Source organism: Alexandromys fortis, unplaced genomic scaffold (assembly GCF_014885135.2).
Source record: "Alexandromys fortis isolate MF-2015 unplaced genomic scaffold, M_Fortis_MF-2015_v1.1 scaffold_2_1_26212458, whole genome shotgun sequence".
In the NCBI taxonomy this organism is placed as follows: Eukaryota; Metazoa; Chordata; class Mammalia; order Rodentia; family Cricetidae; genus Alexandromys; species Alexandromys fortis.
Genome location: NW_026067930.1, coordinates 4,676,003 through 4,700,784, shown reverse-complemented (window position 1 = coordinate 4,700,784; position 24,782 = coordinate 4,676,003). Strand labels below are relative to the sequence as shown.

The 24,782-nt window shown below is 46.3% G+C and overlaps 1 protein-coding gene across 1 annotated transcript in view; it reads right to left on the bottom strand.

Moving 5' to 3' along the window:
• The window catches only part of Col22a1 (collagen type XXII alpha 1 chain), a 213,363-nt gene extending 192,322 nt beyond the window's left edge, over positions 1-21,041 (bottom strand). The window contains exons 1-3 of the mRNA XM_050144864.1: positions 20,886-21,041; positions 18,354-18,920; positions 335-409 (exon numbers count right to left, since the gene is read on the bottom strand). Of these exons, the coding sequence (XP_050000821.1) occupies positions 335-409; positions 18,354-18,920; positions 20,886-20,976 (733 nt within the window). The 5' untranslated portion in view covers positions 20,977-21,041. The remainder of the gene's footprint in view (positions 1-334; positions 410-18,353; positions 18,921-20,885) is intronic.
• Between the last annotated feature and the right edge of the window lie 3,741 nt (positions 21,042-24,782).

Sequence of the window (24,782 nt, the reverse complement as noted above, 5' to 3'; positions counted from 1 at the left end):
CTGCTGAGTTCCTCACCCATTTATAATGCTGATTCAGCCCCCTTTTTCTCTGAAGTGTCTTCATTCATTCACTCAGTTTGCTATTATTTGCTTGCTCATTCAACAACTCCTGTTATACTGGGTGTAATAAAATTTTTAGGAAGGCCCCAACCTACCAAAAAGAAAACTAGATACAGATGCTCCTCCATGTTGGGGGATTATCGCCACCTGCACAGTTCTAACCATTCCACCGGGACACTGGTGACAGACGAGAATGAGGAAAGAGCCAGAGAGGCCACCCTGAGGTGTGCAGGCTGCACGCAAAAGCAATCGTGCGTATTGGAGTCACTCTTACCTGTGATTTCCTTGCTTCCTCCATTGGTGTGTTTAAAGCGGTCTCCTTCTACCCGAACACTGGGGCAGAGAACGTCTGAAAAAAAGCAAGAGGAAACAGACAAATGAGAAAGCATGCCTACTACATCCCTGTAGCGTGTGAGAGCAGCAAGCCCTATTCTACTCACAGTAAAGAGGAGAACACAGAAGATGCTGGTGGCCCCATATTCTTTAATTCTTCTTCCATGTACTTGTGTGGTTGTTAAGCACTGACTCGGTAAATATCATACTAGGGTAAAACAGGATCATCATAGCATTGATTTCACCTCCAAGGAACTCACAGGGACACCAGGACAAGATGCATCTGCTAGCCTGCCTGAGAACACTGAGATTTTCCCAGAAATGTTCTTCTCAAAGGAACAATATCAAAATACAGAAATGATCAGTGGTATAAAGGCTAAAAGAAGATTAATTGAACAAGAGGTATAGAGGATGGAAGGGTAGGGTAGAGGAACAGGGAGTACAGGGACAGATAAATAACTCTGAAGACCTCTCAAAAAGTCACCTGAAAACCTGTGGAGGGAGCACAAATGCACACACATACACACACATATTGCTAAAGATACTTGAGTCATAGAACATGGAAATGTCATGCTGGTACTGATCTGCAAGCTTCATTCCTACTGGCTAACTGTCCTAGTGCTGGCATGCTACCAGAGAAGAAAATGCAGCGTCCATCTTGCCAAGCTGTGAACCTTAATGACTTTTCTGACAAGACATGCCCACTGATGCAATAATGGCATGAGCCTGATTGGAGTAACCATCTGCTTTCAAGTAGACTTTAACTCCACTCCACAAGATGAAACCCAGACCTGGCACTATCATTGGTCTAAGAACTTATGAATTAACAGGTCACAGACCCTAGGAGAGAACTTTCTGCTATTATTCTGTTAATTAAGAACATAGGATTAAACAAGACTCCCAATGACTTAACAACAATATACATAGGCTGATGCATCCGTCAACTCTTAATCAGAGAAGCTAAATTTCTTACTATTTGTAGTGAAGAGCAATTAACACAGAGGCCTTCAACTGCCTAACATAGAGAGAGGAAGACATTATCTCAGCCCTAAATGGGGAAACTATATCACACCCCTTCCTCCCAAGACTCAGGGATGCTTGCAAAAGAGAAGGAGGATTTTAATCATCCAGAGGTAGTGGATGGTTACCAGGAAACAGTGCTCTCTAGACACAGCAGAGCAGTTGATTATATGAACCCAGAGCAGTTGTAGCAGCAAGCACAGAATCTGTGCAAATTCAAGACAGACCAAATCTCCAGCATAGAGAGGGGAAGTGGGTACAAAATCTCACTCCTAGCCGAACAGAAATGGATAATTCAGGGAAAGATGGGGTCAGTTTTCTTTAAGAGGGTATCCCCTGGAAAGTAGGCCATGTTCCAGTGAAAGACTACACATCCAAGAATATACATGTAGCACTAATTGGACTTGATAGGTGGTTTTTTGTTTGTTTGTTTATTTTTTAAGGAGCACATAAATTTAGGTTGGTAGGGAAGGCTAGCAGATTTAGAAGGAGTTCAGCGTGGTGGTGAATATGATCAAAACATACTGTACAAATTGTCAAGGAACTGATACTTTTTAAAGAACAATAAGATTCAGCAAAATGGAAAAGCGAACCAAAGGAGATACAGGCTGAGGAAAACCCACTTGTGGAGGAATAAAATATGAAATATCTATATGAACATATTCATGAAAATGCTAGGTCAGTGAGCCATTCATCGAGTGGGAATTGTATGCCAGAGGGTGATCTCACCTCCCTGTGATCCAGCCCTGCCCAGGAAGCAATCTGGCTACTATGCATTATTATCTTAACCACCAGGCATTTTCACTATCCCATTAATTTTATGTGCAGCAACTGATCACTTTTCCTATTTGGGGACGTCAACGCTTGAGTTCAGGACTGTTGGGGCATGCTTAGCTCTCCGCAGTAAGGGGGATGGGTGAGAGTGTCCCTGCTTTTGAGGTGTGGATTTTAATGCTGATCCCCTATATGGCACCACCAGGTCTGACAACCACATGGAAAACATTATTTTGGAAGCAGCACCAGGCTGTCTGTCTGGGACTAAATCTGAGGGAATAAACAGGCACAGGGCAATATTTAGACAGCTCCACCCAGCACAGCCTGCAGCTGTGGGGAATTGAACGATCGCTTTAGCTCTGGCAGCCCTCCAGAAAGACAGGCTGGGGATGGCTAGTCATTGAGATGAGTCTATACTGTCCATGGAGTCGACTCAGGTGGCTCTGTCCAGGATGGTGAGTAAAACCCTGTAGTTGATGGGTCACTGGGTCACATCTACCTATATCCCACGGGAAGGAAGGGCATGGTTTGAAGACTCAGATGACAAGGACAGTCTGAAGGTCAGAAAAACTGAGTGCCAGACTGACCTCTAGATATGTCCCTAACACCCACCCTGTTCAAAGGACACAGAAAGGGATAACAGAGCATATTGCATTCCTTTCCTTCAGGTGCTTGTGGGCTGCGATGTTCCTACTCAGTCCTACCTGGAGAAGGCCCCCTCCTGAGAGAGATCAAGTTCCTGAGCTCGTGGCATAATACTCAAGTCACTGTTGCGCATGTGTGCCTGTTGTGGGTAGCCCGATCTCGGTTCAAGTGCATATGGCCACTGTCTCCACTAGGTGCACCCCAGGTCTCTGATTTAATACAAATAAAAACAACCATTGACCCCCTGATCTGGGAGGAAAACATTAGTAGGTAGACTGTAGTCTTCAAGGCGCCCAGCACACCATGATTTTGAAGAGTCAAGGAAATGATATCCTAGGGTCCAAGCCCCCTGGAATGGGGTGTGACACTCACTTTTCCCCACCAACATAATCCCTACCATTTACTTTTGCTGGTTACAGAAATGACAGCATTTTCAACCCACAGGGGAAAAAAATCTGACTGTAATTGGTTATGTCACTACAGCTGGTTTTTTTTTTTTTTTTTTTTTTTTTTTTTTTGCTTGGCAATCAGATGCATTCAAACTTGCAAAAACCAACTTTTTGGTTGCCCCAAGATGCTGGAGCAGAGAACTCTCTGAAAGTTTGAGTTTCTGGATGTGTGAGAAGAAGTAATAGGTTATGGGAACCAATGCATTATTCCCCTGGGAGAGGAGCTACTGACAGAGCAGGGTTCCTCCACTGCCCCATATACATGGATTTATCCAATAGCCACTGGGGAGCCACTTGAGCAATAGTTCTGGATTTAGAGCAGAGACGAGAGCTAAGGAATCAAAAAAGACACGTAATGTGTTCTTAGCTGGCTGGATTTCCTTCTTACAAGCGTGAGAATAAAAATGGGTGACTACAGAGTCTCTGCTCCCTCAGCGGGCATTCATTTGTCGATACTCATCCAATGCATTGTTTAGAACAAATATCCCCTGCATCTCAGGAGACAGGAGAACATGGGGATGCTTGTGTCTTTACCCAGATCAGGCTCCATCATTCCAGGAGCTGGTCAGAGGGGCTTCCTCAAGGGGTAACACTAGACACTCACTTCAGTCTCTCTGGAAAAGCCCTTGAACTTGCTTGCCGTCACTTTACGATACAAAGAGTCCGGACATTCTGCATAGCATGAAATGGGGACAGTTGATGACATCCCACACTTTATGTTGGCACACCCACCCATGAACTTCTCTCTGCAAGACACAGTCACACCACCCTTTGCTTCTCATGGAAGTGTCTTCCAGTTTGGAAAAGAGGACCCTGGCAATTGTTATGAGCCCAATACGTGCCTGTTGCCTGGCCTGCAACTGAACGCACAATGCCATCCTCAGTAGAATTTGTTCCTATTACACAAATGCAGAAAATTATTTCTAATAAAATTTGGCAAACTCATCAGGTATGAGGAGTAACTGTATTTAAATTAAAAACCACCATGAATCTAGACCCCTGTAGTGGATGACAGGTCCTAGGGGTGAATATCAGCAGGAACTACAGAGGCCAGGCATGCATCTGGTGGCTGCATAAAGACAACATATAGCACCTGCTGCTCATTCACCGCCTCATGGAAAGCACCGCTGGGTGCAACTGACCACAGGGAGATGATGACATTCCAAGTAACCAAGGGAACAGGTGGAAAAAGGAAGGGATAACTCACTCATAGACACATAGCCCCATCCCTCCATTGCTCACCTACGGATTATGTATGCTCTGCAGTCACAATACCCTGGCCAATGACTCTAGACATAACATCAGTAGGCATTCTAACCCTAATGGCTTCCCAGGGATGGAGTGGCCATATGTCCAGGTTCAATATTGGGCATGCTGCATGGGCTGTTTGTGGGTTTCTTCACTACTCAACTGGGGGAAAGAATTATCTCCAGGACCAGAAGACATATGTAGACGGCTTATTGGGCAGCAGACACTGTTGGGAAGCATGTAAAATACATGAACATGCTTCATTACATCCTCACTACAGCTTTCTGAAGTACATGCCCTTAATTACAGATACACAAAGAGGGGTATACAGAAGGCAGGAACTGCCCAAGGCTCACACTGCTAGCAGGTGATGATTTAGTATAGTCTCCCATATCTGGTCCTCAGCACACTGCAGCCTCTTTAGAGGCTGGGTCTCCTGACCAGGGACTCTTATCTGCCTGCAAAGCCTGCTTATATAGCATCCAGATGACTTTCTACTTTCTGAAATACCCTCTGGCTTTTGAATACTTCTGACCTACAGAGGCAAGTTCTTCCCCCAACTCTGCACCAGTAAAACTCATTTGTTTTTCTGCGTGGGGAAACCAAAGCTCAGAGAGATTAAGAAAATAATCCAGAATCACAAAGTCAGTAAGTGGCAGAGGTTGACACACACTCAGGGAGTCTAACTTATGTACTTTCAACCATTATCCATTTGATCCCCACCTTGGAAAGTGCTTTGGCTATTAAAAAAAAAAAAAACCCATAGTCAAGCAGCTACTACCTCAAAGTCACGCATGTGCCCTAATGCAACCCTCTGAGCAGAGCTGCAGGAAAAACATAATATTCAGTAATTTACAGTAGAACCAGTTGTTAATGGGGGAGATGCACAAATCGCATCCAAGGGTCACTTGTTTATCCTGTGAGAAAGCAACCACCCAGGGGCCACACGCTGTGTTCTTAGCTCAGTTCCACCCCTGATACCTGCTCTGGATATTTTGGAGATTCCTGGCCTTGATCCTGTCTTTCTTCCAGGCCTGTTTTGACTAGTTTTATGTCAACTTGACACAAGCTAGAATTATCTGAAAAAGAGGGAAACTCAACTGAGAAAATCCCTCCATAAGATCTGGCTGTAAGGTGTTTTCTTAATTAATGATTGATGGGGGTGGGTCCAGCCCGTGGTAGGTGGAGCCGTCCTAGGGCTGGTGGTCCGTTGTTCTGTAAGAAAGCAGACTGACGGGGCTGGAGAGATGGCTCAGCGGTTAAGAGCATTGCCTGCTCTTCCAAAGGTCCTGAGTTCAATTCCCAGCAACCGCATGGTGGCTCACAACCATCTGTAATAAGGTCTGGTGCCCTCTTCGGGCCTGCAGGCATACACACAGATAGACTATTGTATACATAATAAATAAATAAATATTTTAAAAAAAAAGAAGAAGAAAGCAGGCTGAGCAAAGCCACGGAAGCAAGCCAGTAAACAGCGCCCCTCCATGACTTCAGCATCAGCTTCTGTCTCCAGGATCCTGCCCTGTTTGAGTTCCTGTCTTGACTTCTTTCAATGGTGAACAGTGCAGTGGGAGTGTAAGCCAAATAAACCCTTTCCTCCCCAGGTTTTCTTTGGTTATGGTGTTTCATCACAGCAAATAGTAACCCAACAAAGACAAGCCCAATATGTATGAATGAGTACTTGCTGCCTCTGCAGAGGCCCTGGCTCTTCTGGCTGGGTCCCCACCTCCCAGGACCTCTGGATTGGAGAGGTATACTCAGGATGCCAAACTTCTGGAGAGCATATATGTAAGCATCAGGGCCATTGTGTTAGGATGTGCTACGGACACAGTAATACTTGGGGGAAAAAAATCTGCCAGACCTGCAGACAGCTGCACTCACTGGTCACACAACCCCCGTCCTCCCTGTTTGTCACTGCCTCAGAAAAGAGCAGGTGCAGGGGAAGGTGAAGGGAGCAGACAAAGTTGGACCCTTCTAAGAAGGCAAGCTAGGCGCTGCCATGTTTGCAGACTGGAAAGGGGGAGTAAATAAAAAGGTAGGGTCCTGCAGAGACATCTCTCCTCTCCTACACCAATCATATACCCTCTTGCTGAACAACTCAGAGTGAGTTGTGAGAACTGGTCCCCAAGGCTAAGAATAGGAAGCTCCAATCCAGCCCCTAGGTGTTGTGGAATATTTTAGCCAGGCAAACCTAGAAGAAAGGATCAAAATCAGACTTCCCCTCCATCCGGGCTGCCTTAAAGGGCAAGTGGGGCAGGACATAGGCAGCACTAGGCGTGGCATCTGGCAGCTAACAAGTTCTACTCATTCATATATTCATGCCTCCATCCAAGACATGCTTTCCTGTGTCTAACACATCTGTTACAGCCTGTGAAGGGAACACAGCATCTCAGTGCAGTCAGAGGCTCCCCACCCCATTGGTGGATGCAACATAAACAGGCAAACTGGCCAGAAGCATCACCCTCGCTACAGAGGAAACACACAGTGTGGTTATGGGGTGATGAATGAGCTTCTAGGATGGGCACTGGACCCCTCAGGGGAGTGACATCTGAGCTGAGAGGCAAGGAAAACAACCAAGAAAGGGGAGCGCACAGAAGGTAACGGAAGAGCCCCAGAGCCTTAAGGGCTATGGCTGAGGGCACTGCTTGGCAGGGGAGGTAGAAAACAAGAACCACCTGGGAACAAGTGGCAAAGTCAGGGGAAAAGGTGGACCCTTATAACCCAAGGCAGGGTTTGGAATTCAAGGCAATAAAGACACCCCTGCCCAGGAGCACAAGGACAGTGTGTTAGAACTGAGTAGAAGGTGACTTTCTGCTCCTAAAGGGGCTCTCACTGTGAGGGTGGAGCTCAGTGTGGAGTGTCACCATCCAAGGAAGTCTGGAAGGGACACCTGTCATCTGAAGCTTCCAGTGTCCCAGGGCACAGGATCATTTCCCTCCACAAGAATGTCCCTTGGCCCAGAACCAGTAGGTGTCACCAGAGACTGTGACTATGGCTCCCTGAGCAGGGCAGACAACAGAAACACTGCTAACAGGGAGGTGGGGTGTCAGCAGAGCTCAGGACAGCCCAGGTAACACGTTCCAGTTAGCGAGTCAGTGACTATTAGTACTTGATGCCCAGGAGATGGTATACACTACTCGGAAACAAACTCTTTAAGGACAGGTATATATGTGGCACAGGTATGAGAGAAAATAATGGGCCAAATGACAAGTCCTCTATCCATGGGAGCTATGTCCAGCAAAGAAGACGGATTGTAAAGAGTAGGTTACTAAGGTAAGGTTAAGACAATGGAGAGGGAACAGGTGGCTGGAGGGATGTCTCAACCAAGACAGGATGTAAGGAAGGAGATGAAGGCAGGAAAGAGAAGAGGGACTCACTGGAGATCCAGGCAAGGGTCTGGAAATGGGAAAAATCCAGACACCATGGCTTGGGGACAGCCAACAAAGGAAAAATCAGACTAGAGGATGGAACCAAAAATGCCCTGAAGAGGGACTATCATGACTTCACAGAATGGGAGTATAAGCAGAGACCAGCCAAAGAGGCTGGCCTGTTGCCAGGCAACTGAGAGCAATGGTTTGTGCCTCCAGTATGGGGTAATAGTTTTAACTGTCAACTTGACACAACCTTGAACCACCTGGGAAGAGAATCTTCATTAAACTAGAAATTCCACAGTAGCCAACACGTAACAAGTCGATGTTGAACAGAGCAAGCTGTGCAGAACATGCTCTGCGGAGGGTCATAGCCCCCCCCCCCCCGCATGCCGAGCTGTCTGTCCACTCACTCAGGCAGCACCAGCCCGCACCTCATCATTACCGCCCACCACCCTGCTCTTTCGTGCTCCCGTGTGCCTGTTAGAGTGGGGACTATAAAACCCTTTATAAATAAACAAGCAGGCATGCTGTCAGTGAGAGGCCACATTCATGCGTCAATTAAGGCTGGTTTAAAGTTTCAAGAAAAATATGATATGGTAGGTCACAACTGTACGCACAGATTTCTAATAAAGCAATTTTTTTTTCTGAACAACTGCATACAAAACTCTTCCAGGATGTGGGGCCAGGAGAAAAGTCTTTACAGCGCTGAGCATACTTTCTTGTCCCATGGATAGTTCCCTGTAGATATCGTGTGTGTGTGTGTGTGCGCGCGCGCGCGCGCGCGCGCGCGCGTGTGTGTTTCCATGACTACAAGAGTGTACCTGTACGCTTTGCCGATGCGTCTGTATAACTAATGTGTGTCGTGCCTGCATTTCTGATCAAATTCAACAAAACCCAAGCCAACACTAATCCAAAGAGCAAAAATAAATTGGTCACTTTTACAGTAAAACCAGTCACTTGTTTCACACAGTGTGGACCACTGTTGCCTCCAATCTTCCAGCAAATACAGCATGAATCAGAAGCTTGGTAATTAGTCTGCCACATCTCCTGGAAAGGCCCAAGACCCTGTGTAACCTCGTGTCCCCACTTGTTCTCTGTCAGTTTCGCTAAAAAGCATTTAGCTGGGGGGGGGGGAGAACACGGGAAAACGCGAAATGCCCCGTGAGTTTAATTATATAGATGTTTATTTATATACACAGCCTAATTTATATATAGATTCTGAGGGCATACTTTTTAACCTATAAATACTTATTGCAATGTCAATTTACTGTGGTCACAGTCAGTTACCCTTTTATCAACTCAAAACTAAAACCACGGTCTGATATTCAGTCAGCTCTCCTTGGGCTGGAATGCTCTGACAGGACATGACCCCCCAGTAACTGGGATTATCATATCTGGGAGGATGCAGCTCACTTTACCAGGGTGGCACTAGCGCCAGATTGATGGGGCTGACACAGACCCTACAGCTGGGTAGGGCGAGGCTAGGCACAGGGAATATCTTAACTCACATTGTCTTCTGGTCCTGCAGAGACATTCTGAAGCCTGAAAAGGTATAAGGATATCTTAGGAACCTATGGGGGGCACAGAGCAGTGACAGAATTACAGGTAGAGGAGACACTGTGCTTGGCACATGGACTGGCCAGCTTACTAGCATGCTCTTGATCATGAAAACAGAATGAAAGAGAAGATCCCTTCAAAGAGATCTGCACATCACACTCAGGCCCCGGGGCGGGGGGGGGGGGGCTGGAGGCCTTGGGAAGAAACTTCCTGGGAAGGTCACTCAGAAGCTGGCGGCGGTGACTTCAGATTCTCAGTCATCACCTAAGAGTAGGTTACCAGGGTCAGAAGACTGTGTGCAAAACAAAACAAAACAAAAAACAAACAAACAAACAAACAACAACAACAAAAAAAAAACAGTGCAGTCATCACCTTGGGATTTGCAGGCCACACAATCTCTGCCAGAGCTAGCTTGTTACATCAGGCAAAGCAGTCAAACTGCTGAGAGATGACATCTGGAGATGACACGTCAGGATTCCAAAAATCAAACATTTACACACGGATGCCTGCTAGCGCTAGCCTTAGGGTAATCACTGGCCGCCCGCCACAGAGAACCAAGAAAGGTCTCTGCATCCTTCGTGTGCCAGTTCCTTTCCCAGAACTCGCAAAGATCTTCGGATTCTGCCCGGTGCCCTTCTCATAATAGAAAACATGAATCCCACTGTTTAGTATACTTTGATTTGATTTCTTACAGTCTTTACATACAAATACAGTAACAACAATAACCATGGCATTTACAGCCAAAACCAGCCAACCACTGAATCTGTTTCCACCATCTCAATCTGGCAGATAAAGAAACTGAGGCAGTAATGGTTGCTATGATTATCTGATCTTCAATAAAGGGAGAAAACTAAGCTGCAAAGGAGCCATTCATCTAAATAAATAAAAAGGCTTGGATTTAACACAGGCTCTGATGCCTGACTCCACTGGCTGACCCTGGTACTAAAAAGTCACATGATCCAAAAGAGAGAGAAATGGGATGCCCGCACCACAACGCCCTCCCCAGTTCTCCTGGGGTCCCCTGCCTAGCCAGGTATTCACAGAAGGCTGGCATCATACCTAGTGCCTGCAGTGCATCCACTGATGTTGGGAGACAACCTGAAATGCAATGGGCCGTGGCCTTGCTAAGCTCAGCACTGGCTGACGGCATAAGCAGACACACACAGCACATGCATTTGTGAATGCATAGGAATTCGACTTCAGAGAAAGGGATGCTAGGGGAAAACAGTTCTATGGATTCCTCTGGGAGGAGATAACGGCAATAACAGGATGCTGCTGTTGTGGATGAAGATGAGGAGGAGGATGATAAAAGTTGAGAAAATAAAATGTACTAGGCTTGATTACAGGATCACTAGACTTGATCACGTGTAACTAGCCACTTTTTATTTACTTATATATGAGTATTAATGTATGTACCTAGCGGCCCTGCTCAGGGCCACCAGAATGGCAGGCACCTCCTGGCATGAAGTCCCTGGATCTCTATAAGGTGAAGTACATGACATCACCCTGAGCGACAGGGCAAAAGGAGGTTACTCAAGTCACAGAGAGAAGGGAGGGAGCTGGGAAGCCAGTGCAGCGGCCAGTTCCTGGTACTGTGGTTTGGCCAGCGTGTTCCCCTATCTCTGTTTAAACTGGGTCATGCATTTTGACCCTGGCTAAGATGCAACCTGTAGGGGGGGGGTCTAAAGGCTTGCCAAGCAAAGGTGTTTGCTACCAAGCATGATTCCCTGAGTTCAATTCCTAGGCTGCACATCGTAGAAGAAGTCTGACCCTTACAAGTTGCCTGGCCTCTACATGACCGCCTACATTAAGTAAATAAATATAAAACTTTAAAAAATAAAATAGCCCACAGGAACAAATTCATAAGCATATATGAGTTCATCATGAGACAGTCTAACCAGCAAAAAACCAAAAGCAAAATAAATGGTCACGTAAAATGAAAGGAGAGGATGGTGCATTCCTGATGCCAGAGAAGACAGCTTTGCTCTGGAGAATGGGACAGAGCTGATCACTCCAGCTTAGCAATAACTGGAGGGCAGAACATGCCCACTGTATGAGCAGGACGCCAAGGACATGGAGTAAGCAGCTGTGGATGAGGCTGGGCAGAGCCAGTGGAAGTCTTTCTTAAGCCCATATATTAAAAGCTAATTCATTAACAGTAAATGAAGGGTGGTTTTCAGTTTTTCCTCCCTTTCAGTCATTTCCTAATAAAACTTCCTGGCCCACAAACAGAGTTAATTAACGAGATTACCATTTCTGGTGGGCAGCAATGCCATGACAAGGTTCCCTGAAAGGAACTCACAGTGACCTTCAGAGAGGGTGGGGCCTGGACCAGCTGCCTCTTGTGGCCCACATGGTCCTCAGTGCCAAGCCACAGGCCCAACGTGGCACTCTAAACCCACAGCTGGGTTGCCACCCATTTCTCTCCAGGCTCTGGATCCATCCAGGGAGAAGAGATGGGATGGGTGGGTCTCTCTGTGGTCACGTGCATGTCCCCAGATATGCAATGTGTATGTTTGAGATATGTATATGGAGCATAAGGTGTGTGCGCCCGTGTGTGTGTGTGTGTGTGTGTGTGTGTGTGTGTGTGTGTGTGCTTGTGTGCACACATGCATGAGTGCGAGGAGTGGATTATAAATGAGGTGTGAAGTGTATGATCTGTATGTGACATGTATGTGATATGTGTATGGTGTAGGATCTCTTGGTGTCAGCAAACTGGATGGCAAATGGTGCTCTCCCCAGATACGGACCTCAGGGAGTGAAGTAGACAGCACTGTCACACACCAATCAAAATGCAGGGTAGAGTCTCTCCGATGAGGACTCCAGATGCGCACTTAGGTGACAGACTTACTCTCCTCCTCTCCCATCCCACCCCTAGTCATACTGGCGAGTGGACATCTACTGATCAAAGTGGCACTGGGAATAAAAGTGAGCTAAAAGAGCAAGAAGAGGAGTAAGTGGGGGTGGGCGTGAGTCATGAGAGTTAGAGGACCGTGGAAGCAGGGAGAGAGCCCTGCTCATCAAATTCATAGCAGCATCTCGGCTCACCAAGAAAAGCAAGAACAAGAACTGCCCCTTGTCGACAGGGATGGAGGAGAGAGGACCAGCACAGACTGTCCTCAGAATAGAAGTAGGCGGAGGTTTCTTCCACAGAAGCTAACTAGCATTCCAGAGGCCCATTCACATAGGAGATAAGCTATATAAAGATTGTCCTGTGGCCACCACGGAGTCCACCAAGATAGAAAGGGCTCTTAATTACAGCCAAGGCTCTGGGTTAAGCCTGTCCACAGCCTCCACCCCACGCACTGCACGAAGCTGACACCGAGACTGGCTTCCCTGAGAACTTTACCCAGGCCACAGAGAATAGGGAGTGGGTACCGCAAGATGGAGGCACTCCTCTGGGAGTGCCTAAAGTTATGGGGATAGTAAGACCCAGCACCAAGGCAGCCTTGAGAGCCTTCTAGTTCTCTAAGCTACTTTTTCTCCCTTCAGTAGCTATGCTGGTTAAAAATGGCAGAGTATGGGCTTTGAGAGCAACCAGACCCCCATTTGGCTTTATCAACATGGCCTCCATTCAGAATCATCTCTACTCAGTCTCACCCCATTCTGTATCACAGACATCATCATCAATATCAGTACCATAACCATGCAGCATCACCCTCATTCTGTAATCGCAAACATCATTATCAACATCAGTATTATAACCATGCAGCATCATCTCCATAGAGCATCATCCCATTCTGCATCACAAACATTATCATCAACATCAGTACCATAGCCATGCAGCATCCACTCCATTCAGTATCATCCCATTCAATATCCCCTCACTTCACATCACCAGTCAATTTGCAATCCCTCTTCAGAATAGTCCCCATTCAGTCCAGGCTGTAATGTCACTCACAGACATCTTCCATATGCAGAGGCTATTTCTGATGTCTGGATTCTGTGATGCGCTTTGATTTGATCTTCCCAGATGTTTCCAATATGTCATTGTTAGTTTTTTTTTTAATTTTGTTTTGCTTTGTTTATACTTAAAGTGACTGTAAGGGGATTTTGCTGCAATTGTCACCAGAACAGACCAGGCCCTCCTCATCTCACAGCTGTGTTTACAAAAATGCCTTCTCCCTGGGTGGCTAAGCGTTAACTTAAATCTCACTTCTGAGGCATTTGGGGAATCCTGGCTATGGAGGACCATGTGACTTTCTTGAGGGAATCCCAGTGAGCATGTGTTGTTCAGGACTGAGTTGCATCTGTCTCCCCTTCTCCTGTTCTACTCACCATAGCTTTCCTTGGGTATAAAAGCCCCTTCCTTGAAGAAGAGCTACAAATTCTTCACTCCCAAATAATAAACAAGATCATTAGATTTCAGGCTCAAATATTCAACCCATTTCCTCTCCAGGGCTAAAAACTGGACTATGAGCAGTCACATGACCTGTCCTGGTCAAACTAGACTGAATACCAGGCCTAGGAAACAACCTCCTCTCTTAAGTCTGCAGGCCACAGGGTTCTATAGAGCAATGGCAGGCTTGTGCTGGCATCCTCTTTGCCCATGCACACCCACCCAATCCTGCACCCCACTCCCAGTCCCAGGGGCACAGTGACCAATGACAGTATTGCATGGAATCTTTGGGTGACCGATTTCCACAAAGACAGGCAGCATCCGGGGTAGAAAGAAATGAGGGACTTCTTTCCTGCTCTTTTTAGCTACAGTCTAGGAAATAGCTGAGAGTTTCCTGGTGTAACCCTCTACTTGGCCATCCATCCATCCATCCATCCACTCACTCACTCACTCATGCATCCTTGGATTCCACTATTCTTCAAACAGACGTTCATCAGAATGTCTTCAATCAAACCCACTTTCTGCTTCTCACAGCAAGCAGCATCACCCTGAGGTCTGACACCTATGAATGGAAAGAGAGGAACAAGATTCATGCCGGGTGGTGATGGTGCATGCTTTTAATCCCAGTACTTGGGAGGCAGAGGCAAGTGGATCTCTGTGAGTTCATGGCCTGCCTGGTTTACAAGAGATAGTTCCAGGACATCTAGAACTGTTACACAGAGAAACCCTGTCTCAAAACAAAACAACAACAAAAAAAATCCCACAAAAAAATAAAAAAAAGGACCTAGATTCACTCTGTAAAGGCACCTTACTTTTGACTTTTTTAAAGTACAAACACATACAAGCAATTTTATATATACCCAAACACACAGACACACATGCAACAATACTTAAAGAAAAAGAGGCTATGAATGTGACAGACTAAGAGGTACACTGTCAGAGGATGTAGGGAAGAAAAGGAAAGAGGAAAAGGAAAGAAACTATAACATCAAAAAAACATTTAAAACAATTTTTAAAAGAAATACAGATTGAGAATCAGCATGCTTTGTGAAGTGCCAGACACAGGCAGTGTTTTGCAGGGCCCTGGGCCTCAGGGTAAACTAGGCCCTCATCCTGCCACCCTGCAAGAAATGCAGGGGTACTCTGTCTACCCCCCAGACAGAAGCTGTAGGAACAGGGCCAAGACCTGCGGGACAGATGCTAGGAGCACCATGATGGGCAGTGGAGAGGCCTAACTTTACCAAGTGAACTCCAGAGCATGCAACTGAACAGGGGAAATCTATAAAAGGTGGGTAGAAAAAAAACAGCACAGATATTTACTGCTGGTGTTCAGACATTTGTGTAAGGCATCGTGGGACCAACCACAAACACCTGGAGAATCCGTAAGGGTCAGCTTCACTCACTGTGCCTTAGAAGCACCACAATTTCATCATTCTAAGTAAACGCCAGGTCTGGCAAGGTGGCCTGATGGTTAAGAGATCTTGCTGTGCAATCTCAAGGACCAGGGTGATGAGCCTGGCACCCACGCACCAAACATCTGTAAGACCAAGTCTGCAGTAGCCAGAACAGGAGGACTACAGGGCTCTTTGGGCTTCCGGTTTAGCCCAGGGTTCAGGGGAAGACTGCTTCAAAGGAAGAGGCAGAGACTGACAGGAAACCAGCTGATGTTCTCCCCCAGCCCCTGCACATGCACGGGTGGGCACACCTCCACAAAAATGCACAGACACAGACATACAAGAATTAGCAAACAGACATGTCTCTAGAAATGCCATAGGGCTCAAGTAACAGGAGTGCCTGCCTAAAGAAAACGTAATCTAAATCCCGTTTCCAATTTATAGCGTGACTTTGAAGTACACAGTCATGGGAGAGGGTACTAATGCTGATGTCTGCAAACTGATTTTTTTAAAAAATAATATTGTGTATTTATACTTGGAGAATTTTTGTCTCCTGAGAAAATAACCACAACTAAACACACAAAACAAAAGCAAGAGAGCTTTCTTCTTTAAGCCACTGGAGCAAGGTTTTCCATCACCTGTGCGCTGAAGCACTGTCCCCATTCAGAGGCAAGGCTGGTGACGGTGAGCCCTTACCAGCAGTCACAGCTGAAGGAGGCCAACCTGGGCAGGACGGAGCCCGGAGGCAGCAGTCTGCTCCCGGTCCTGCTGTCCTATGAGCTGTGCAGCATGTCTCAGAAGCTCCCTGAAAAAGTTTTCTGCCATTCCCAGAACATTCCTCATGCAAAGAAGTACTTACAGGTCTAGACTCAGCCTTGCCAAGACCTAGAACCAGCCTGAAGCAGACCGTCAGAATGACAGTGGTCAATTCCAGATGCCTCTGGCTTCCCAAAGCATTCTGGACGACAGCTGGAGCTCTTACCCCTGAGCTTGCATGCTGGATTTCTGCCCCTCTGCCAGGGCCATGGCATTGCTCTCTGGCTCCTTTCATCCCAGACTTCTGGCCAGCATTAACCTCCATCAATCAACCCCTCAACCAGTCCTACCCAGGCTGTCTTCTCTGGCTCAGTTCCCTCTCCAACCACCTCTACCCTGTTCTACTGCTAAGGGTGACTTGTCTTCAGCTCTGCCTACTAGGAGCTTAGCAGCTGAAAAAAAGAACGCACATTTCTTTCATATAGTTGATGGCTAATGTCCATGGTCAGTGCCTTATTTGCATGCCAGAAAATGGGCTATCCTCATTAGCCCTCTGGACACCAGGGTCCTCATCTGTCAAACAGAATGAGTCATCAGTGCTGATCTTTTCTTGTAATGGGACAATACTTTTCTTCCTGCTGCTCATACAACCTCTCTCCCTGCCCAGATCTGAGTGTGCCCAGGTCCTGGACGACACCCTACAGTGCCCTCGCCTTCGCCTCAGCATCTTCTTTACTCAGACTCCTAAACTCTAGGAAAATGAGCAAGCCCACTCTTCTCTGTGACTGCAGTACACAGGGATATTAGAGTACCCGGTGGGTCAAAGGAGCCCTAGGTCCCACCTCATCTCATCTGCCGAGTCCCACACATTTGTGATCATCCTGAGTGCACTGCTTCCCCAGACCTCCCACCCTGCATTCTCAGCAATGCCTCCCCCAACACAGGAGGCCCCAGTCTGCTTCCAGGTATCTCTACACAGCTCATGAGTCTTCATTGACTTGGGGACAAGGATCCACTACTATAGGGGAACAACTAGTCCAGAAATCAGCACACGGCCCCGACAGGTATAGAACCTTACTATGTGCCTATTTCATTTAAACAGTGGGTTAGTAAACAATGCAGATCGTCACACTAGTGCCACAGCAATTTGTGGAATAATCTACTGGGTTTTAGGCCAGAGACATCCTGGGGATCTGCTCCCTCTAAGGCGCACTCAGCTGTCCCACTCCAGGCTCTATCCACCGCCTTCCTAAGTCCCCAAGGCTGATTGTACTTCTGGCAGAAGACCCAGTGGGTTTCCCATCCAGGGATGGCTCATTCCTCTGCAGTAATCGGAAAGGGAGTTAGAAACTCTGGTCCCAGCACCTCCTCCCCCTACCAGCTTCCAACCACAGCCCTTGCTGGACCTGGAGAAGAAAGCCACACGGCAATCTACTGCTATCCAACGCCCAGTATCACCACAATAAAGAGGTGAGAGGTAAAAACCACAGGCAGGCTGGGGAAAGGAATCTCTCTGTACTTCCCATTCTGGGGAGGGACTGTCCTGAGAATAACCCCTCTAAAGTCCAGGAGGTCACTCCTGGAGCCAGTGTCTGTACATCTGCTGTTGTCCAACACTCGTGCCCTTCCACACTCAACCCCATAACCACCACACTCCACCATTTCTAAGCAAACAAACTAAAAGACTTGGATCATCTTGGATGTCTGAGGTCATCAGTTCCTGGGCCACACAGATGATTGGGTGTTGCCAGGCAGAATACATGGAGCCCTCCTGCCACCGTTTCCTTTCCTGGTCACTCACTGTAACTCTCTGGGAGAACCTGCTGTGCCTCAGGATCAGGTCTGCCTCTTATTTTTTAACTCTGTAAATTTTATTCTTTGAATTTCCAAAAACAAAAATTAACTGTAACTAATAATAAACTAAAAACTGTAACGAGCGTAAAAATTTAAAACATCACACAGCCAGGTTACGGTAGTCAATGAAACAAGCACTTGGGGAGTCCCAAACTTTATCCCAATGAACTTCTGTAGAGTTAGACGATCCGGGTTCTGTCTGTAACCTCAGGAGCTCTGGGTGGTCAACAGACCGGAAATGAAGAGGATTGGGTCACTTTAATTCCCCAAGTCCTTTTCACCTCTGCCCAACACCACCTCAACTCAAGGAGGAAGACACCAAACAGGTGCTTGAACACCCTCTGCTGAGTATAGGCTGTTACTCCGCCCCTTGCTTTGCTAACCCCAGGGAATGATGACTTCGCCTGCCCTGCTTCTGATTCTTGCCTACCCAAGCCTCCTCTGAGCTTGGTATACTGCCTATCTCTGCCCACAGAATTTTCTGAGGCCAGTGTAGGTGGCAGGTGGGGTTGGCCTCGAAAGGAAACATAGCTCCACAGGGAAGTCCACTCACTTTCGCAAAGCCGACGCCTCAGCTTGCCACGGATCTTGTCGATGGCGTTGAAGTCGGAAACGTGGAAGACATGCGCAGACTTGGGTTCTGAAGCAATCTCATCCAGCTCCTCCTTCAGGGCGGCGCCCACACCAACTGCAAAAATGCGAATTCCCGCTGCATGGGCAGCAGCTGCAGCATCCAGCACCAGGTCCTGGCTACGGCCATCCGTCAATAGGATGGCCACCTGCTTAAAGGCACGGTTCCCAGGTCGGCCGCCTGCCTGGGCAGAGAAGCTGCGGCTGGTGATGTAACGCAGCGCGTCGCCTGTGTTCGTGTTGCCCCCATAGTAGGTGATGCGCCGAGCGGCCGCCTTCACTTCCTCGCGGGAGCGGAAGTGGCCCAGTTCAAAGGCTGTAGTGGGCCGGTCACTGTAGCGCACGACCCCCACACGGGTGTGATCAGGGCCCACCTCAAAGGTGTCTACTAGGTTGGCCACCCACTGGCGGACCTTCTCAAAGTCCTCCTTGCCCACACTGGAAGAGGTGTCCAAGAGGAAGACCAGGTCATACTGCACACTTTTGCAGCCTGCATGGGAGAGAGAAAGGGTGACCGGAAGGAATGGGTGGTGGGATTTAGACCCCTCCCTCCAAACTCTGCCCCTCAGACTTCACTCTGGTGCCTGCCTGCCTTGCCTCTTACTGACAGCCCACAGCAGGGTGTGGCTTTACAGAGTTACAGTGAGGACCAACTGAGGATGTGTGACACCCCACGGAAGTGATTTATGTCCCCGGGACACTACAAGGTGTCAAGATCTCCTCTTTAACTTTGGTTAAAAAGTGATAGCATTTGGTGGTGCACGCCTTTAATCCCAGCACTTGGGAGGCAGAGGCAGGCGGATCTCTGGGAGTTCGAGGCCAGCCTGGTCTACAAGAGCTAGTTCCGGGACAGGCACCAAAGCTACAGAGAAACCTTATCTCAAAAAACCAAAAAAAAAAAAGTGATAGTATTTTATTAGTGTGTGTGTGTGTTTGTGTGTCTGTGTGTCTGTGTGTTATACATGTCTGTGTACATAGAGTACCTGTGCAAAGGCCACAGGAAAACTTTGGGTTTCTTGCTCCATATTGTTGTCTTAGTTCTCCAAGGCACGGTCTCTCACTGAACCTGGAGATTTCTGAATTTTGGTTTGACTGCCTGTCCACTGAGCCTCTTAAGTCTTTCTGCCTCCCTCCATCCCACTGCTTGGGTTACAGCCTGTGCTCTATCATGCTCCCAACTTTTATATGGTATTGGGAATGTGCCAGACCTGGTGGTCTAAGGTCTGCTTTCCCACACTTAACTGAATGCTAGAAACAAGTTTCCAGTGGATTTCCAATTCTCATGTAGATTTCCAAGGCTTCATAGAGTCCACTGCATGGAGCATTTTACCATTACAAAGTATATCAAATGTAAAATGTTTATTAAATATGCCTATATAAAGAAGTATTATAAAGCTTCAAATGCATGTTTTACAGAAATAAATTTTACATAAACTACATAATGCTTTTTTTTTTTTTTGGTTTTTTGAGACAGGGTTTCTCTGTAGCTTTGGTGCCTGTCCCGGAACTAGCTCTTGTAGGCTGGCCTTGAACTCCCAGAGATCCACCTGCCTCTGCCTCCCGAGTGCTGGGATTAAAGGCGTGCGCCACCACCGCTTTTGATTAAACAAAAACGAGCATTAATATAAGTATTTTCCTCATTAAGGAAGCCCTTAATATGGGGTCTACTCATCCATTTCCCAGTTAGGTTGTTTGAGATATGGTGTTTTCTGAGCTTTATTGGGGGTTCCTACAGTGTACTGTGGGAGCCATCACAGTGGGAGCAGAAGGGCAGCAGTTCAGCAGTGAGGATGTGTTTCCCAACAGAGCAACAGAGGCCGGTGGAGTTCGGGTGGTATGCTTGGAGGGGGAGACTTTCCAGTCCTGCCCTCCACTCCCACCTTGGTTCTGTCTCTGTCTGTATGTCCATTGGTTCCTCTCTCCTCTCTCTCTCTCTCTCTCTCTCTCTCTCTCTCTCTCTCTCTCTCTTCCTCTCACTGCCCTTCTCTCATATCCCTCTCTCACACAACACCCTCTGTGTGTGTCTCTCTCTATCTCTGTCTCTCTGTCTGTCTATCTCTCTCTCTCTCTCACACACACACACACACACACACACACTTCTTACACACTTTCACAGAGCCCTCTCATAAAAACCCTCTTCATAGCCCCTCTCAACATACACTTGCTTACAAATTTTTCACACAACCATATTCACTAACATACACATGGGCCCAGTCTTTCACAGTCTCTTACACACTACAGTATACTCTCACATTCTCTCACAAATTATTTTGCTCTGACAGGCCCCATCTGAACAGATGGCACTTACACATGCATCAGTTGGAGGACAGTTGATACAGGGACTATATTGCTGATACTCCTGTACACTCAGTCATGAACTAATTCACAGGATTGCACCTTCACTTGTAGCCCACACATGAATGCTGACCATTTCATCCCCAATTTAATGTCCCACCTGCACGCTGGGCCTGACAGCCACCATCACCTCCCCACAGCAGTAGCATCCACAGAAGGCAGGTTGAAGGACTCCCTCTGGGGACAGCCATGGCTTTCCTGCTCCTGAGGACAGGCGTATCTTGGTCAGGGAGAGATGCTTCGGGATCTAGTGGAGCATTTCCTGTTTGGAAAGAGATAGACCCTGAGAAGCACTCCAGAGCTGAAGGGTCAGGGGAAACAGAGGAATCCCACATGCAGGAGCCAGCCCATCTCCAGCCCTCAGCTTTGCCTCTCCCCAGAGACAACAGTGTAACCTTCTAAAGAATGAAGTCAAAGGATCTGGTCCATTCCTTTCCTGGTTCATCCATCTGCCTCCCCATCCACCCAACTAGCTGTACTGAGGAACAACCACTGTCCTTTGGCAAGGCAGGGGCTGCAGAGAGGAATAATGAGGTCTTGACCCTGGGTGACCCATGGCTGTGCCCTTCCTAAAGCCTTTCATCTGTACCATTCCAGTCCCCTAATTCACATGACTCACAGACCTACAATGACCTGCCACCCCTGACCTCACCAGCCCAGCAGGCTCAAGATAGCAGCTTCGGACTTCCAAGCAGTTTTTCACAAATACATGTCCGCAGCAGATCTCTCCTATTGGGAAAGTTTCCCTCTGCCCAATCCCCATTAGCTCTAACTTCTTATTGGCTAACTTTTACATCTCAGTTTAACCCATTTCTATTAATCTGTGTATCGCCACATGGTAGTGGCTTACTGGGAAAGATTCGGCACATCTGTCTCTGACGGTTCCATGGTGTCTCTTCCCTACTCCACCTTTCTTCCTCCCAGCATTCAGTTCTGTCTTCCCCACCTACATAAGTTCTGCCCTATCAGCTAGGCCAAGGCAGTTTCTTTATTCATTAACCAATTAAAGCAACACACAAACAGAAGGAACTCCTACAGGAAAGGAATCAACAAGCCTGCTAGTTGCCCAACCTTCAATGACTTGTGAAGGCAGGGTTTGTCTGTCATGTCCCTGCTGTTGCCCAGGACCTAGGACAGTTCAAAGCAAGGCAGTGGATCTCAGTAAATACTAGTTTTATGGATGAATGATCAAAGGCCAGTATCAATGCCAACCTATCATCTTACTATCTTGTAGTGGCTTGAAGTTGTTTGTTAGATGAATAGTGATGTCATCAGAGAGCTATGAACTTAGACAGCTAGCCACCATCTGCCATAAGCCAGACACTCTGATTCTGGTGTGATCTCTTGTGTCCTCTCAAGGCAGGCTCTATCACTTCCATGAGGGTCAGGAAGAGACTGGAACATCTTTCCCAGGTTTCTAAATTGATGAGAACCCAGAGGACAGGCTGGGATTTGAACCCAGGCCTCTTCTGGACTGACCCACATGCTATCATCTCCATAGATGCAGAAAATGCAATAGCAGCAACCTCTTCAGTGACTATGGGGGAAAATAAGAAAGATGGAGAATAGGTAGACAGAGAAGTGACATATACCTTTATTCAATATTTTTCATGGATTAAGAAATTTGATAATTTCCCTGACTGAGGAGACCAGGCTTCATTATATTCTTCAACTTTTCTGAACTCTTATTGCATATCTTACCCAAAACACAGAGGAGAAAAATACCGGTACATATCTTTATGAACAAAGCTATGCAGCAAACGATAAGCAGGCTAATTGGTGTGATTTACTGAGTTATCAAATGCTGTGACCAAATGCAATTTATGTCAGGAACATGATTCAACAAAGAACAAACTGATGTAATTATAGTATCAATAAAGGAAAGGAAAACATACACAACTCCAATTAGCACAAAAAAGCATGTGACACAAGCCAATATCTTTTCAACATACAAGGTGGCCACTCCATTAATTAAGACCCCAATGGCATTCCTCAATAAAATAAAGGCCAAATATGAACACCCACAGCCAACACCATACTTAATGGTAAGATGTTGACTGATTTTCCTTTAAGGTCAAAACCAATACAATCCCTGCTACACACTATGTTCAACACTTTACCAGAATAATTCAATGAAAAAATTAATAGTAAAGGTCATCTCACCTAGAAAACAAGATGTCAAAGTCCCTGTATCAGGAGATGATATGATCTTATCTACACAAAATACTAGAGCATCCACAAAACCATTAGAACTGACAAATCAACCAGAGTCATAAAATGAATAACTGGCACTCAAGTATTGTCTGTGCCTCTGTGTGCTGGCAATACACCATCCAAAAAGGAGTGTTGTTCACTTATGTATAGTAACATCAAGAAAAATAAGATAGGCAGGTGGATCTCTGGGAGTTCGAGGCCAGCCTGATCTACAAGAGCTAGTTTCGGGACAGGCACCAAAGCTACAGAGAAACCTGTCTCAAAAAACCAAAAAAAAAAAAAAAAAAAGATACTTAGAACACCTATAATCAAGAGTGTATAAGAATTGTACACCTAAAACTACAAACCATTGTACACCTAAAACTACAAACCACTGAAAAAGAAATTGAGGCATGAGTCAATGTGGAAGGATTTGTGTCATCACTAGAGAGACTATCAGTTCTATCTGTGGACATGAAAAAGCTTTCATGAACTGTTCTGACGAACTGTTTTACAACTTGCCAATCTAATTAGTGATGTTTAACTGTGCACTCAAATTTACCTAGAAGAAAATTATGTTATAGGTATGTGTACATCCACTATATAGCATATGCATATATACAAAAACAAAACACAAATAAATATGTACTCTGTTCCCCCATGCCCTTCCCCAAGCTTCAGAAAAGTATTGATAAAGAGACAGAAAGATCAGAAGAGCCAGAGGATGGGAAACAGTGCTGTGAAATTCTGTCTTCTGGACACAACATGGTTATAAAATTCAGGAACTCATAGCAACTCTACGTACTGGAATAAGACCTGCGTAATATCAAGTCAGTCAAATTTCTGTCATACTAGGGGAGGAGCTTTTGAGGATATGCCCCCTACAAAGGAACAATTGGCAGTTGAGAGCTGCAAAGAGAGAATCATTCTTTGAGAGTGTAGCCTGAGCAGGCTTCCCATGCTCAAATGGGTGGTCCCACACCCAAGCATCTATGGACATCACTAAATAGATGGATTACACTAAAAATAAAATAAGAAGACATGAAGCTGGGAGTGGATATGATCCTATTTTGTTATAGACTTGTATGATATTATCAAATAATACATTAAAAGTGTTGTAATTACATATCCATCTTCCCGCCCTCTCTGCTGGGATTTTGTTTGGACGGAGCTTCTTGTGGGGTCTTGTGTATCCTGTCACCATCATTATGAGTTCATATGTGCTATGAGCATTTGATAGCTGCTAACAGGGAGGTCACTTTCTTTAAAGATGTGACCCTTAGTGAGTTGACTGCACACTATAACAAGACCCCCAGTCACAAAACTAGCTGAGAAACATAAACTAGACTCAATGGGGAAAGAGGAAGAGCAAAAGAAGTGGTGGTGGAGGAGGAGAAGGCAGTAGTGGCGGTGGTGGTGGTAATGGTGGTGAAAGTAATCTCAAAGTTGAGTGGGAAGAGATGGGAGGGTTAAGAGGAAGTAAATATGTTCAAAATACACTGTATTTCTCAAAGAATTAAAATATCCTCAAAAATAAACAAAAATTAAGTCAAAATAAGTAAAGAGAAATAGGAAACAGATATTTTTAAATTAAATACAAATAAAACGAAGATGTTCACATCCCAATTCTTCTGAATGCGTTGTCTCCACAGCAAGTAGAAAATACAGTTATAGGTGAAATACATACAGGCTGATGATCAGCCTATGGTTTAATATGGTAATTAAGATATTCATGGCTGCCGGGCGGTGGTGGCGCACGCCTTTAATCCCAGCACTCGGGAGGCAGAGGCAGGCGAATCTCTTT